This window comes from Mobula hypostoma, chromosome 1, assembly GCF_963921235.1.
Source record: "Mobula hypostoma chromosome 1, sMobHyp1.1, whole genome shotgun sequence".
NCBI lineage: Eukaryota > Metazoa > Chordata > Chondrichthyes > Myliobatiformes > Myliobatidae > Mobula > Mobula hypostoma.
Genome location: NC_086097.1, coordinates 49,528,140 through 49,545,335, shown reverse-complemented (window position 1 = coordinate 49,545,335; position 17,196 = coordinate 49,528,140). Strand labels below are relative to the sequence as shown.

Genomic DNA, 17,196 nt, shown 5'->3' with positions numbered 1-17,196 from the left:
AAAGAAAATTTTAAGCACAGGCTATTCTGATAAATGGCAATCTGCTAAACAATCAGGTATTTTCTCATACATTTTTAAATTGCTGAATTATTATTGTGTTATAGATTTATTTTTAAAAATTCTAGCGTTCTCTACTTAAAAGATGTGACAGGTAAACATAAATGGTTTCAAATCTTGCACTGCAAAGTTCCAGTATATGTACAATAGAAAAATTAAATTCAAACAGTGCTGACAATATTAAGGGAAAATAACTGCCCATAAAAATAAGTAATGTACTATTCTTGTATGGGAAATTTCCTATTCGGATTTTTCTTTCTGGTCTCATAGAAAAAATTGATAGATTGAATAATATATCACATTTATTTCTCAATTAATTCTCACTGGCAATTTCATAAATTCTTCACACCTGTTTAAATAGACTCACAGTAACTCTACTAGCTCCAAATGAGGAAGTAGCTACTCCAAGTTCCTGCAGAATTACAAATACAATGCAAAGAGATGGTTGCCTGTGAATGGGAGTCGGCCCTCAGATATACTCACGATGATCGTTAAGTCAGCTTATTGGAGTGAGAAAAGTCTCCTGGTTGATTGGTGCCACAAAAGCAACCTCTAACTCAGTGTCAGTGACATTACACTCAGTGCCCACTTCATTAGGTTTAGGAGGTACCTAATAAAGTGGGCACAGAGTGTACAGCTGATTGTTGACCAAGGAGGACAAACATGCACCAGTTCACATTGAGTATTGGAGGTGGCGATTCAGTGGTTTTAAATTACTGGGTGCTAATATAATGGATCACCAGCGCATAGGTGCAATCATAAGGGAAGCATGACAGCATCTTTCTTCAGAGATGAACTATGTTAAGCTTGTCCTCAACACTCTGATGCACTTTTGCATAAGTACTGATGAAACTCTCCCGATAGGCCGCATCATGCCTGGTACGGGAAATCATGTGCAGAAATGTAAGAAGCTACAGGGAGTAGTGGTCTCTGTCCAATACGTCATGGACACATCCCTCTCCACCAAGGTATCAAAGTGGTATTGAAGGAGGCGCCACACCAAGGTGGCAAAACCGATCATCAAAGTTCTCCACAATCTAGGCCATGCCATCTTTTTGCAAGTACCATCAGGAAGGAGGTACAGAGGTCCCTGAAATCCCACACCCTAAGTTTCAAGAACAGCTACTTCCCTTCAATTGTACAATTCATGGATAAACCAGCAAAACCATAATCACTGCAGATCAGCAACACCATGACCACTTTAACCATTTGCAATAAAATAGACTTGTTTTCTAATTATGTTTTCTTGTAACAATTGTATAATTTCTTTTTCTTGTGAATGGTGCTGATGTGATGCTATGTGCCTCTGATGCTGCTACAAGTAGCTTTTGCATTACACCTGTGCATATGGCAATAAATTTGACTTTGAGTTAGTTAAAGATCCATGTGACTCAAGGAGAACCTGAGCCTTGATGAGTCTGTATTCTGGTCAGATCACCCACAGGTGACTATAGTGTGCTACGTAGTGGGAAACATGGAAAAGATTAGCCAGCTCTAGAATAACCGTAGAACAGGATTATTCATATTAAGAATTTCATCTAATATATTCTTATCAGGTCTATTAGGAAATGTATGTAATTGAGATTGCAGAAAATCTCTAATTTGTAAGTGCAGAAAATCTCTAATTTGTAAGGACCGAAAAAAATGGGTTTTTGGTAAACTATATTTAGTTGACAATTGTTCAAACGAAGGAAGACTTCCTCCCACAAACAGATCCCAGAAGCATGTAATGCCAAATCTTTCCCATTGTTTAAAGACTACATCGGTCATAGACGGCTTAAAAAAATAATTTTAAAAAATGGAACTAGAAAGGGAGAATCTCAATAAACCAAAGTATTTTCTAAATTGTATGCAAATCCTCAAAGTATGTTTGACTACCACATTTTCAGTTATCTTACTTAAGGATAAAGGAAGTTAAGATTCCAAAAGGGAGATGATAGAAAATGTATTAACCCAGTTAGCTTCTAAAGAAACCCACCTGGGACAGTCCTCATGATTAATATAGTATAACCAAAACATGAGATTCCATATATTAGCTGCCCAGTAATAAAATCTAAAATTTGGTAAAGCTAAACCTCCATTCTTTTTAACTTTCTAGAGATGGACTTTATTCAATTGAGGATGTTTATTTTTCCATATGTAGGAGGATAAAATATTGGTTCAATATCCAATATTTATGATATGTTGTTGGGAATGAGAAATGATTCTTTAGACAAGATTAAAAATCTTTGGGAACAAGACTTACAGACCTCAATTTCTTAAGAAACTTGGAATGAGATTTTTAAATTGGTTAACACTTCATCGCTGTGCTCGTCATTCCCTCCTACAATTTAAAGTGGTTCATAGGGTTTATATGACCAAGGATAAATTATCTAGTTTTTAAATGGATATATCTCCCTACCGTGATAGGTGTAACAATGGAGAAGCTTCACTTATTCAAATGTTTTGGATGTGCCCAAGTCTTGGAAAATATTGGAAGGAAGTATTCCAAACTTTTTCTGTACTCTTTAAAGTAAATTTTAAGCCTAATCCTCTGACTGCCCTATTTGGTATTGTTGGAAGGAAAGATATCATTTTGAAGACATCTGATCTGTACATTCTGGCTTTTATCTCTCTTATGGCTATGATGGCGCTTTTGTTTAAATGGAAGGATGCTGTCCCGCCTCATCATGCTCAGTGGTTACGGGATGTTATGGCATGCCTAAATTTAGAAAAGATTGGTTGTTCAATTTCTGAATCTAACCAAGATTTTCAAAGTCCGTGGGGGCCATTTTTAAATTGTTTTCATAATCTTTGACTTCTTGTTAAAATATAGAAGTTGGTTATTAGTATATTTTATTATCTGATAAGTTTTTTTTTCCCTTTTCTCCCCCAAACAGCTTCGACTTTGGTAGTGGGTGTAGATCCTTTTTTTTAAATAAAATTGTTTATATTCTAATATATGAATTAATTTATTCCATATGAATATAGAGTAAGGAGTTTGTTAATGTGATTCAATATACTGTATCTGGTATTATTATATTTTTTTGTTTTGTAATATGTATTCTCTTGAACTCTGTATTCTTCTATATAGAAATCAATAAACATATTGGAAAAGAAAGAACAGAATTATTCTCTAAGAATAATTTGGAGAAGGAGCAGTTTAGGGTGACAGTGACCTTGACCTCTGGTAGCAGCACAGTCCGGACATGGGTGCATGGAGGAGATCGAGCTGCAGAAGGTGACATATGTCTGCTACCAGTAGCTTAGCAAACTTTAGCCACCAGATTTACAGGTCGCTGTAGAAGATTGCTCCCTGTAGACCTTGTGTCATTTAGGCTCTTCTGGCAATAGGCACTCTTCTTTTTTGGGTTCTTCTGGTGAGTCATCCTTGTGCTCTGACGACTGATCATGCCATAGGAACAGCAGAAACCATACCAGAGCACCCATTAACCACCACTGAGACAGCCACTGTGAAGCTCAACACTCACCAGCAGTAGAAGATGAGTTCCAGCAGCACTGACTGGGCCTCTTGACTGAAGGGCAGCAAAATGCAAATTGCCTAAGATCTCTTTAACCAGTTCAGGTGCAGGGCAGGTCCCTATCTCTATGTAAAGGCATGCATTCTGTCATGTGACCTCAAACTGCATTTTAATTACACAACTGGAACATAATTTCATGTGGGAGACAATCAACTAAATATTACATCAGGACTGAGCCAGCCTTATGTGCTTAAAGTTGTGTGAAGGATAGCTGTATCATGCACAAAGAAGTACCATGCAAAGTTTGCAAAATGTGTGATGTTCATTAATATTTATTATTAACAAATGACCCTGTTCTGAAAGTGGCCATGTAGCTGCAGGGAAAGGTAACAATCCACTGCTACTCAAACACCATACAGTAGGTCTTCTTGCAGCAAGGAACACTAACTTAATGAAATGAACCACATTATTTGCAGTGTCAGTTAGATATACTGCTGACCTAGAAGAACCTTCTCATTCCTCATATCATTTCCTTCACACTCTACAGGACTATAGATTGGCTTGAGAATTACTGGTAAAAATCACACATGCATGTAATTAGATGCCGTCTGAATGGTCAGAATTTACTACTAAATAAGAGGCCAACAGTGCCTCCCGTCATTCATCATACAGCAATTTCATTCGAGTGAAGGTGATGGTTTAATATGATAAGTGGAGTCTCTTATCCCAGATGCTCTATTCTTCCTTATTAACTTGAAAACCATATTCACTGCATGGACCCCCCTCCACCCACTGCATTCACATACTCCAGCGATATTAACCATACCTTCTAGCAATGAAAATTGTTTTTGATAAACCTGGAGTCTCTTTCCTTCATATTTTAGCAGTTATTTTTCCTTAGGTCTCTTTTTACCGTCACTGTATTCCTCTCTGTTTTAACCAGTCTTTCTTTTCCACACTTCCTAACTTAATATGACATTGAATTTACTATTTCCACTGGCACACATTGTTTCAGAATCTGTCCAGTTTATCAACATTTCAATGTAATTGTTTGAGGAGCTTTATAGTTCTGGCTTGGCGGGCCTTAATGCCTTGTGCACAAGGTCACAGTAATTATATAGGCAAGGTAAATGCCTGGTGCATTTACAATATTAAATTCAGATACAATATTATGGGCACAGGGTTTAATACTCCTATATCCTGTAACACCCAGTACCATTTCCATTGTGTCAATACATTCAGTTAGAAGCTAAACTCAAATTAATAATTTCATAGTGCAAACACGAGGAAATCTGCAGATGCTGGAAATTCAAGCAACACGCACAAAAAATGCTGGTGAATGCAGCAGGCCAGGCAGCATCTATAGGAAGAGCTACAGTCGACGTTTCGGGCCGAGACCCTTCGTCAGGACTAACTGAAAGAACAGATAGTAAGAGATTTGAAGGTTGGAGGGGGAGGGGGAGATCCGAAATGATGGGAGAATACAGGAGGGGGACGGATGGAGCTAAGAGCTGGAAAGTTGATTGGCAAAAGGGATACGAGGCTGGAGAAGGGAGAGGATCATGGGACGGGAGGCCTAGGGAGAAAGAAAGGGGGAGGGGAGCCCAGAGGATGGGCAAGGAGCATAGTGAGAGGGACAGAGTGAGAGAAAAAAAAAAATAAAAAATAAATAAATAAGGGATGGGGTACGAAGGGGAGGTGGGGTATTAACAGAACTTAGAGAAGTCAATGTTCATGCCTCTTACTATCTCTTCTTTCAGTTAGTCCTGACGAAGGGTCTCGGCCTGAAATGTCGACTGTACCTCTTCTTATAGATGCTGCTTGGCCTGCTGCATTCACCAGCATTTTTTGTGTGTGTTGCCTTAATAATTTCATGCTAACCACCACATTTGCTGCTTTAACTATACAACGGTTGGATGTGCTAAATTATAGTGTATGGGAATGCATCTCATGTAAAGAACATTTAGTGTGCACCCTGTTTGAAAATCCAGATCATTAAAATAGTCCTGGTGGTCTCCAATATAATATAAATTCAGTGGAAGGATACTTCAATGAACTGTTCTGATTGCAAGATTTGCAGTCATGCCTACAGCCTAAAAATAGCAGCTTCAGAGCCTCAAGCCCAAGCAAGACATTTCATATACCCACTACATGGAAGTTGAGAATTTGCTAGCAACCCCTTCTGAGGTTGCTTCAGGTATTTGTTTTACATTGGGTAGAGACAAGGAAAAAGGGAAACAAGATGTGTCTTGAATCCTTTCTCATTCTTCACTATCACAGTATCATGTTTCTATATAATTATAAGAAACAGGAATTTTCAGGTGGCAAAACTGAAGAAAATAGATTTACAGGACTAGTAACCTCCTCTGGCTATTAATCCAGTAAACTTAAATTAAGATCTCAACAGTGGGCAAGTTTGAACTCTGTTGTGGAAAAATCTATTTTAAACAAAGCTTGGTATCATTGTGATCATGACATTGCTAGATTGGTGAAAGACACAACACGTATGTTGTAAGGTAGAGAATTCAGCATTCATTCGAGTTCCTTACAGTATTTAACTTCTGTCCAATGTCATGTGGTCACATTTCACTGCCTTCTGAAGCAGATTATCAGGATATTTATCTTATCGCAACTAAAATTAGATGGTAACTCTTCAAATGGAAGAACTACACAATCTCAGGTCAACTGAGGAAAGCCAGCAGAGACTTTAGCTGGAGAATGAATTTTAATAAAAGGAATATGCATTGTTTCTGCTTGATCTTTACATTTTTAACATCTCTAAGAGTAGGACATGTTGATTAAAACTTTTCTGTCTGAAGATTATGATTGTTGTTCCTAAATCCAAGTTTTTGAAGGATTGTTCATTTCTGACCAAACCAGTTGAATCTTTTGAGGAGGTATTATTGGTATAAGGGATATATTTATTATTTGTTTATCATATTTAGAGATACAAAGTGGAACAGACCCTTCAGGCTCAACAAGCCGCCTGGACCATCAACCCATTGATTTAACGCTAGACTAATCACAGGACAATTTACAATGACCAATTAATCCACTAACCAGTACATCTTTAGAAATGTGGGAGGAAACTGGAGCACCCAAAAGAAACCCATGTATTCATGGGGAGGATGTACAAACACCTTACAGATGAAGCAGGAATTGAAATCCGTACTCTGACACTCTGAGCTGTAATAGCATTGCACGAACCACTACTCTATATGGCACCCAAAAATGTTTATTGGTGATGTCCATTGTATTTCCAGAAGCATGTTATGGGCTCCTCCCATCCATGTACTTATCCAAACGTATCTTAAATGTTGAAATCAAACCTGCATCTACCACTTCTGCCGACAGCTCGTTCCGTACCCACACTACCCTTGGCACATAGTAGGTGGACTGAGGAGCCTATTTCTGTACAGTAGTGCCCTATGATTCTATGGCTTTTCAATGTTTACTTAAAGGAGAATATTCTCAGCAAACAGTAACTCAGTGTTTATGATGGCGGCATGGCAGCCTTGGTAGTTTTGTGTGGAGCCTTTTGTCGGTGATATTCTTGCAAATATGAAGTCCCAGTGCTTTATGCAGTAAAGGGAGCTTTTCACGAGAGTAATGACACAAAGCCCTTCCCTCTACAAGTTCCTGTCACTGCAGAAGTGAAATCTAGAATAGATGGATAGTGGGCTTAATAGAGGGAGGTGAGAGACAGTATCAGAGGCAGAGATAGAGAGATACTGATGCAGGGTCTCAACCTGAAATATCAACTTCTCTGCCTGCACTAAAGTTGCCTGAACCACTGAGTTCTTTCAGTAGTTTGTTTTTATTCCAGATTACAGCATTTGCAGTATCTTTACAGTATAGTATATCACATTACGGTACCTTCTAACTTGCTTATGTTCTTGTCATATTACAGAAATGAATATGAAAATGAAGAATTATTGTAGAAGGTAGAATATAATCTTGTGGAAAGATTAGTTTTGAATCATTCCAACAGAAGGTTACTGTCAAGGTTATAGCATATACTCTGTTATGAGAAGTAAATGCATGATGCCATGATATAGTCCAGGTGTATTTTCAGATTCAGTTTGATTAACATAACAATAAATACTTTTAGTTAGGAACATCCCCTCATGCTTTTACCTTTAACTTTTTTAGCTGTCCTTCAACATCAATTTTCAGACTTGGGAACATGGACTGATATTGTTGTGCCAGAAGTTTAAATCTGTCAGAGATAGAAAAATTATATAAAACATCTTTGTTTGTATCCTTTCCTTTTGTACTTGATATTTCAGCACAGAAGATGGTGGTTCAGCCTGTTCTGTGTTTGCTTGTTCCGTGCTAGCATAATCCAACATTACTCTATTGACACACAACCTGCTCAGCTCAGTGATTGTCTGGCCTCTGATCAAAGATTCCATCCACTAATTAAAGAAATGGCAAAGCTATAATTAAATTGTCAGGCTAATTACGGGATTCATGACGTACCTGGTTTCCAGCAGAAACTCCTAACACATAAATTATATTTAGAGTTTAAATGACGGCTACCATGACCCTAGAGACAAAAAAGCATACAGCACAGAAAGAGACTGTTCAGTTCACATTCAATTATCGAACATCCATCGATACTAATAATATCTAACAGCACTACCCTTTGGTGATTTACATATTCATTCAGTTCATTAAACTGAACTGAACTAAACTTAACGTTCCTAGACTGTTTCAATGACTCTATAGTTTGATGTTTTATATTCTGTGTTTTTCACTCATTTTTTTTTGCCATTTGCACTATTTGTTCTTTTTTGTGCGCTGGGTACTTGATATTTTCTTTGAATGGGTTCCATGGTATTTCTTTGTTTCATGGCTGTCTGTGGGATGATGAATCTCGCATTAGGGTTGCATATTGTATACATACTTTGATAATAAATGTACTTTGACTTTGAATCATTCAAATACTTCTTTAATGTCATGAGAATCTCTGGCAGTTAATGCATCCCGGATTCTAATAACCCTGTAGGTCAGAGGTTCACAACCTTTTTTTAAGCCACGGACCCCAGGTTGGGAATCCTTGCTCTAGGTGAAACAATTTTGCCGCGATCTTCTCTAATCTTAAGCCCTCTAGTTCCAGACTACTCTGCTATGGAGAAAAGTGTCTTATTGTCTCATCTATAAATGCCTTTCATAATTTTATGTACTTGATCATCATGTGCAAGTTCAAAGTTTAACTCAATGCCCCACTGCTGTCAGCCTTCATTGATCAGAATAGAGTTAAAAATTATCTGCATTTAGTAATGGTCAGCATTAATTGTCCTTATAAGCATAATATTGTCATTTCAGACAAACATTTTTTGAAATACAAGTAAGTTTTTGAAATAAAATATCAACTTTTGCATTGACTAAATCACACTTAGACAGAATTTATAACAAGTAAGTTCAGTAGGTTTTTGTTAAATCAGCACTAAAAGTATCTATTATTTGTTTTGCGCCAATTTTCTGCTTTAAATCTATTTTTCTCCTCCTTTATCAAATTTAGCAATGCTTAGCCAATATCAAACATTATTACAAAACCTATTTCCAAGTAGCTACATGGGAGTTGCTTACTAACATTCTACTGTTAATTGGTATTTCTTCTAATTTGGTCAACACACAATACAGACATGCAGCACAACCATCACTACCATGTTATAATCGGTTATTCCATTTAAATTCTGATGTTTAACCACAGTTTTGGTTACCTGGCACTGAAGTCATTGAAGTCAGCCAAAAGGTCACAGACACGAAGACCAGTTCGAGCTGCTTTTGAAGAATATGTTGGTCCTATTCCTTTCTTTGTTGTGCCAATACTAGAAGAACAACATATAATTCTTCACTGTACTGTGTACAAGAAGTCTCCTTTATATTTTACATAACAAAAGTGCAACCACAGTTATCTATTTATGTTAGTTGGTTGTACAAGACAATGATTAAAAAAAAGTTTTTTTCAAGATTGTGGCAAATAGAATACATCATTTCAATTTATTCTGCATTATGATCCACTCCCTTTCCGACAAAAGTTGTTCTAATATGATATTTAATTTCTGAAGTTAACTTAAGGATATGTTTTCAACTTTGTTAGTCAGGGTTAGCAGATTTTCACTGATATTGGTTAGCCTCACAGTGTACCTAAAAATGAGTCTATCTACATCTGACCTAAAAACAGACTCATTATAAACAGCATTTGTGACCACTATTTGAAAATTTAGCTGTAAGACTGGCTCAGGGTAAAGGACTCTGGCGAGCTGCTGTCAGCAGCCTATGCCCCAGTAGGGGTGAAGGGGTTAACTAATTGGAGGCATTTTCACGTAGCTACACAGGAGATACTTACATTCATTCAACTGATTCTGGGTATTTCTTCCAACTTCGTCAACACACAATACAAACATACAGCACAATCATCACTACCATGCTGAATTGTTATAGCGGGTTATTCCATTTAAATTTTGATGTTTAATTCAGTTTCTCTGTTGTTACTTGGTACTGAAATCAGCCATGTAACAATGAAAACAGACCTTCAAAGGGATTCTTAGTATTTCATACATCAGAATTATTAGATGCCGACAGTCATACTTTTACAATCAGAAGCAACTCTACAAAGTAAGTGGAGTTTAGCAGTACTCATTGACTGAGTTATTAACATGTGCTAAGATCTAATATTCTGTTGCAGCACACATTTAACACTGAGACACTTTTTACTTTTTCCCCTCTTGCTCTTGCCGCTGGATTTCTTGGAGCCCATCAACTGCTTGATGAAAATCAAACACTGTCAAATTAAATAGAAAAATAATGTTGAGTTCAAAACAAAAGTTTCAATAGGTATATTTTCTGTTTTCTAGGTCTGAGAGAAAACATTAAAGCATTGTCGGCACGATATTTGAAGTTTTACACCTTTGAAATGTTGCTGAGAAGCTTTAAATTAACTTACCTAAATGTGCTCTGTCTGAAACAACGAGTCTCTTCTCCCATTCTTTTAAGCCTGCTAAAAAAAAATGCATTTGAAGAAAGGAGATAAATGCAGAATTTAAAACATCATTCATATGCTAAAGGATGAATTCTTGCTTCACCATAGCCCTTACGCTTTTTTTTGGTCTACCACTGCTGGCCTTTCTCTGTAGCCGTAACTCTGTTTTCTCTTTACTACAGGTTTCCACCGCTATCCGAAAGTAGAGCGTTCCAATGAAACCTTTCATAAGCCGAAATGGCGGAAAGTGAAGAAGCAATTACCATTAATTATATGGGAAAAATTTTTCAGCGTTCCCAGACCCAAAAAAAAACTACCAAATCATACCAAACAGCACATAAAACCTAAAATAACACTAACATATAGTAAAAGCAGGAATGATATGATAAATACACAGCCTATATAAAGTAGAAATAACATATGTATAGTGTAGTTTCACTTAACAGAATCAGGAAGATTTAGCCAAAACTGATTTGTAGAAAAAAATCGGCACGTACACGCATGCACACACACCTGCCCGTGCAAGGCTTCATGGTCATGGTAGTCTTTCTCAGGGTAAACACAAGTTTAAAGCGGGCGCCTTCTTTCATAAAAGCGAAAATCCTCTTCGGATTTCTTTTGGTTAGTGAAAACAAGTACTAATGCAGGTCTTTCGTAAAAGCGAACTGGCGTAAAGCAAACCTTCATAAAGCGAGGGACACCTGTACTATAATGAAACAATGTTTGGCATGATCTGTCTGGATGACACATAAGACAAAAGCTTTCTATTGTATCTCAGTACATGTGACAAGAATAAACCCAAAAAGACATTTAAGACATAGGTCAATAATTTTTTTCCCAGCAGAGTTCTACTAGACTAAAATAAAGCCAGTTGTGTGGGAGCTGACCCACAAGTTTCATGACACGTTTAAAGAATCACAGGATGGTTATAGCATGTGGGATGCCATTTGACTCACAAATCTATATTGGCACTAGAATAATCAAACCAAGCGTACTCCCCTGCTCTCTCCCCAAATGTCTGCAAATTCATTCCTTTCAGATAATTACAATTGAATCTGCCTTCACAACTCTCCTAGCCACTTATCCCAGACTTTAATCTCATCAGTTTTGGATCTTCTGCAGATCATCTTCAATCTTTGTCCTCTGGTTCATGAGTCCTCCATTAATGGGAACAGTTTTTCTCTACCTACTCCATTTATACCCTTCACAATTTTAAACACTTCCATGAGATCTCCTTGCAATCCCTCTGTTCCAAAGAGAACAACCATAGCATAATTAAAGTTCCTGCTCATTGGAATCCTTTTAGTAAAGTTATGTAGACTGCAAAGTCTACATAAGTGTGGTATCAGGAAGGGGTCGGAATGATGCTTTGTAATCCTTTTACACTTGCATCAAGCATTAAATTAGATCAAGGTGCAAAAATAGATAGAGTGAACAGCCAGAATCTTGTACCCAGGATGGTAATAGCTAATACAAGGGGTCATAGTTTAAAGGTGATTGGAGGAATGTAAAGGGGGAAGGGGGAATGTCAAAGGTAGTTTTTTTTTTAAAACACAGAGTGTGTTAAGTACATGGAATGCACTGCCAAGGGATGGTGGTAGAGGCTGATACATTAGAAACATTAAATGACTGTTAGTAAGGTACATGGATGAAAGAAAATGATGTGCTATGTAGGATGGAAGGGCTAGATTCATGTTGGTGTAGGTTAAAAGGTTGGCTTGACATCGTGGGCCAAAAGGCCTGTGTTGTACTGTTTTATGCTCTATGAATTATTAGAGTAGGGAAATGTTGTGACTGCTAAAAATATGAAATATAAAATTGGAATTGATATTTATTCACTATTGAATTTAATGATTAATCTTGAAAGCTGTAAAAGGTGCTGTAAGAAGAGACGGTGGCGTCCTTTGCGCTTGCTTTGGATATTTTTGGAATGGTACAGGAGGCTAAAAGAAAGTCAGAGAAAAATACAACACAGAAACAGGATCTTCAGCCCATCTAGTCCACGTTGTACCATTTAAACTGCCTACTATCAACCTGCACCAGGACCATAGTTCTCCATAACACTACCATCCACATACCTATCCAAACTTCTCTTAAATGTTGAAATCAAGCGTGCATGCATCACTTGCGCTAGCAGCTCATTCCATGCTCTCATGAACCTCTGAGTGAAAAGGTCTCCCCTCATGTTCCTCTTAAAATTTTCACCCTTAACCCATGACCTCTAGTTGTAGTCCCACCCAACCTCAGTGGAAAAAGCCTGCTTGCATTTACCCTATCATACCTTTCAATTTTGTATATCGCTATCAAATCTCCCTTCAATCTTCTATGCTCCAAGCAATAAAGTCCTAACCTATTCAATCTTTCCTTATAGCTCAGGTCCGCCAGTCCCAGCAACATCTTTGTAAATTTTCTCTGTACTCTTTTAAACTGATTTGCTTCTTTCCTGTAGGTAGGTGACCAAAACAGCACACAATACTCCAAATTAGGCCTCACCAACATCTTATACAACTTCAACATAACTTCCCATCTCCTATAGTCAATACATTGACCTATGAAGGCCAATGTGTCAAAAGCTTTCTTTATAGCCCTATTGATTTATGATGCCACTTTCAATGAATTATGGACCCGTATTCTCAGATCCCTTTGTTTTACAGTACTCCTCAGTGCCCGAGCGTTCACTGTGTAAGATCTACACCAGTTGGTTCTACTTAAGTACAACCCCTCACTTTTATCTGCATTAAATTCCATCTGCCATTTTTTCAGCCCATTTATCCAACTGGTCCAGACTCAAGATAATCTTCCTCGCTGTCCACTACACTCCCAAACTTGGTGCAATCTGCAAATTTGTTGATCCAATTAACCATATTATCATCCAGATCACTGATACAAACAAACCACAATGTACTCAGCACTGATCCCTGTGGCATATCTCTAGTCATAGTGCTCCAGTCCGAGAGACTACCACTCTCTGGCTTCTCCCACTAAGCCAACATCTAATCCAAATTACTACGTCACCTTGAATGCTGAGTGACTGAACCTTCTTGACCAAACTCCCATGCCAGACCTTGTCAAATGCCTTGCTAAATCCAAGTAGACAAGATCCACTGCCTTGCCTTTATCAATTTTCCTGGTAACTTCCTCGAAAAACTCTAAGATTGGTTAGACATGACATACCACGTACAATGCCAGGCTGACTATCCCTAACCTGTCCATGTCTACATGAATACTCATATATCTGGTCCCTTAGAACAACTTCTAATAGCTTTCCCACTACAGATGTCATACTCACTGGCCTATAACTTCCTATCATTTTTAGAGCCTTTCTTACCAATGGAACAACTTTGTCTGTCTTCCAATCCTCTGGTACTTCACCTGTCCCCAAGGATGATTTAAATATCTCTACCAGGGCCCGAGCAATTTCCATGATGCCAAATTAAACTGCTCATTTGCCCGCACATGATCTATATTCCTTCATTCCCTGCTTGTTTGAATGTCTAAAGGCCTTTGAAACACTGCTGTCATATCTGCTTCCACTACATCCTTTGGCAACACATTTCAGAAAACTGCTTCTTTCTGTGTTACAAAAAACTTGCCTCATATACCTTCTTTAAAAATTCCTTCTCTCATATTAAAGCTACGCCCTCTAATATTTCAACGCAAACATGAGGAATTCTGCAGATGCTGGAAATTCAAGCAACACCAGCAACTTTTTTGTGTGTCCCTCTAATATTTGACAATTTCCCTCTAGTATTTGACAATACATGTAAAAAAAACCTACAAAGTGATTTTAAAAAGATCGATAAACTGAAATAGTAATTACGCTTGCGAAACTATGATATGGTGACAATAATAGAAGACTCCCTTAAAAAGCATACTTGGGTTGGAGGAACAACACCTCCAACTTGACAGCATGAACATCGATTTCTCAAATTTCCAGTAATGACCCCAGACCTCTTTCATCATTTCCAGTTCCCCTTATCTCCTTATCTGCCCATCACCTCCTTCAGCTACAACTAAATGCAATAAGGCTTGTTACTGGGCAAAAGTGAAATTTGCTGTTACCTCATTTGTTTGCCTTTACTTTTGCCATGCCTTTGTTTATTATTTTGCTGTATTTTTAACATGTGCAATAAAATAAGTTACTCGGCAAAAGTGACAATTGCATCTATTGAATGTCTGCACAAGCAATACATTAATAAAGCACCTTGCTAAATGTGTAAAACATGTCTGCATCAGTGTTATCTTGTATTTCCATACAATGTTACATTAGGATGTTACACATCTATTGTCAGATATTGTTATGGTGTTGGAGGATGCGTTCAAGAAAACAATGAAATGCCACGCTGACGCCACCATTTGTTCTGGCACATCATGACAGCGGTTTTAAAATCAGCCAGTTACCCTGTACACACTACAATGGCCAACTGGCATTTTCAGATTTAAACACTCTGGAGAGTGTTTTAGAAAAGCTCTGTTTTCGGGGGAGGAAAATGCCATTTCAATGTGTGTGGAGGGTCAAAACGAAGAGGAAAAGCTTTGGTTACGGATTTATCCGGTCTAGTGTGTACGTAGCCAAAGAGATGCAATAACTAAGAAAACAAAGGACCTCAATTATTCCAATATGCAGGGATAAAAAGGCCAAAGGACTGAGGAATTCTTAAAAGCAGTAAAAACAAATCTTTCTTGATCAGTGTGCTTTCAGTCCAACAAAGAAATGAAGTACAGAACAGACATGAAAGCAATCATGCTTCAGAACACATGCATTTGAGGAGCAGTGATCATGCTATCACTAAGTTTAGAATAATTATAGACAAGGACAAAAAGCATTTAAACATGAATATATTTAGCTAGAGGAGGCTACATCCGAGTGAGATAAAATGTATCTTGTCCATTTACTTTTGAGCCTACAATTGGCAGGTTAAGCAGTAAGTATTCCAAGGTGACCAGATGAAACCAGGAGACTAAATGTGTTTCCTGCACATCTAAAACTATAGATTTAGAAATATTGTCACATAAGAGAGTATTTTATTGCATGTTACAAAGTAATGATGCTTAATAGGCAAACTAAAATACCTTTCTTTTCATTTCTCTCAGCTTCTTCAAACAATCCAGGCAGATGTATCACAACACCATTCCCTAAAGTAGTAAAAATAGTGAGAGATATTGGTACAGCTAGATATTGCAATCTATAATAAGTTAAAAGATTATGATAAGTTAAAAGTTTATCAAAAGTCTCAGGTGATTTCAGCTTAGAGTCAATGGTCTGGAACACCCTTCTCTACAAAAGCGTAACTTTTCTAGCAGAATAAAGAGCCCTGAGCATTAATTTCCTTTGGTGTGAAATTCAAGTTCTTTGAAGATAATAATTTTCCCCAGTATGACATGAAACGACTTTAAAATCTGCTTCAGTTTTATTTATATCTGTATAGAGGATAGAGTTTTAACAATTTTGTTAGCCACTCTCTGCAGTTCAATTACGCCTCAGTAACATCCTCCCATCTCTGCAAATTAATGTCCAACTTTTTCTGAAAATAATGAACTACATTATCATTTTTTGTACATTCTTGGGTACAACTATTTGAGTTAAGATGTTCTTGTTAAATGTACTATATATCAAATTATCTTTAACTAAAAAAGACAGTGCTAAGTTACATCTGTGTAATGCAAATATATAGAATCTTTCTGTCCTTGTTGCCTTTTTCTATGGATCTCATCTCTAGATCTCAATGACATGAGAACAAGTACATCAGTGATCAAAGATCCCTACCAATCTCTTGCCTGAGTGTTGATTTTCCTTGTTGTTTGTATACTAATTTCTATGCTTATTGTCATTGGTAAGGAGATCATTGAGAACTCTGGCCTCATTCTCTCAATGTCTTGAGCTTCCCGTAGAAGTTACATAACAATCTCCAGAACAGATTTGGTAAACAAATTTTCCCCATCTAATCTAAGAATGCTGGTGAACAGTATTTTGCACAGGCTATTTCTTAACAGTTTGAAAAAGGATGATCCTCCCCATTTTGATCCAAGCAATGGTAACATTTGTCCACATTTACATTAAATTCAAACTTTTATTTTATATTCACTGGATCAGTTCACTTACCCAAAAATGAAATAGCTTTTGGGTTAATAATGCCACTTGGAAAAAGGTGGAACTTGTATTCTTTCCCATCCACCACAACAGTGTGGCCGGCATTGTTTCCACCCTGTAACACAGTTAAAGTTGTAAATTAGTGTTTGTAGTGAAATTATAAAGCTGAAATTGTACTCGAAAAATGTTGTACTTTTGTAATTTCCAAGTTGAGGTACTGTGAAAATACAGTAACGCACCCAGCACATCTTTAAGCAAAAAGCCAAAATAAACAAGCTAATTAACTAGATGCTGCCCGGCATGTAAATGTTGGCCCAGATCAGAGGTGATTCGGCTTTTTTCTTAAAGATGTGTTGGGTGTGTTACGGCTACCGCTGCATTCTTTGCCGCAACGTATCGGTCCGCGGCCTGGAGGTTGGGGACCACCGACCTAAATAACCATACATCAAATGCCCTAACAGATACGCAAGGGTTGTTGTATAAACTGTGAAGTCTTTCTGCACACTTCTTTAGTGTCCGAGGATGCAGGTTATTGAACTGCCATTGGATATATTCAGATGCAATTAAATGTACAAGACGCGAGATCGCAGTGAGGT

At 37.5% G+C, this 17,196-nt stretch overlaps 1 protein-coding gene across 2 annotated transcripts in view; it reads right to left on the bottom strand.

Moving 5' to 3' along the window:
* The window catches only part of adss1 (adenylosuccinate synthase 1), a 51,141-nt gene that overhangs the window by 19,517 nt on the left and 14,428 nt on the right, over positions 1-17,196 (bottom strand). The window contains exons 2-7 of one of the 2 annotated variants that reach the window (XM_063048142.1): positions 16,613-16,715; positions 15,583-15,645; positions 10,474-10,527; positions 10,245-10,311; positions 9,248-9,355; positions 7,656-7,737 (exon numbers count right to left, since the gene is read on the bottom strand). In XM_063048142.1, the coding sequence (XP_062904212.1) occupies positions 7,656-7,737; positions 9,248-9,355; positions 10,245-10,311; positions 10,474-10,527; positions 15,583-15,645; positions 16,613-16,715 (477 nt within the window). The remainder of the gene's footprint in view (positions 1-7,655; positions 7,738-9,247; positions 9,356-10,244; positions 10,312-10,473; positions 10,528-15,582; positions 15,646-16,612; positions 16,716-17,196) is intronic. The other variant, XM_063048151.1, reaches the window with a different exon arrangement.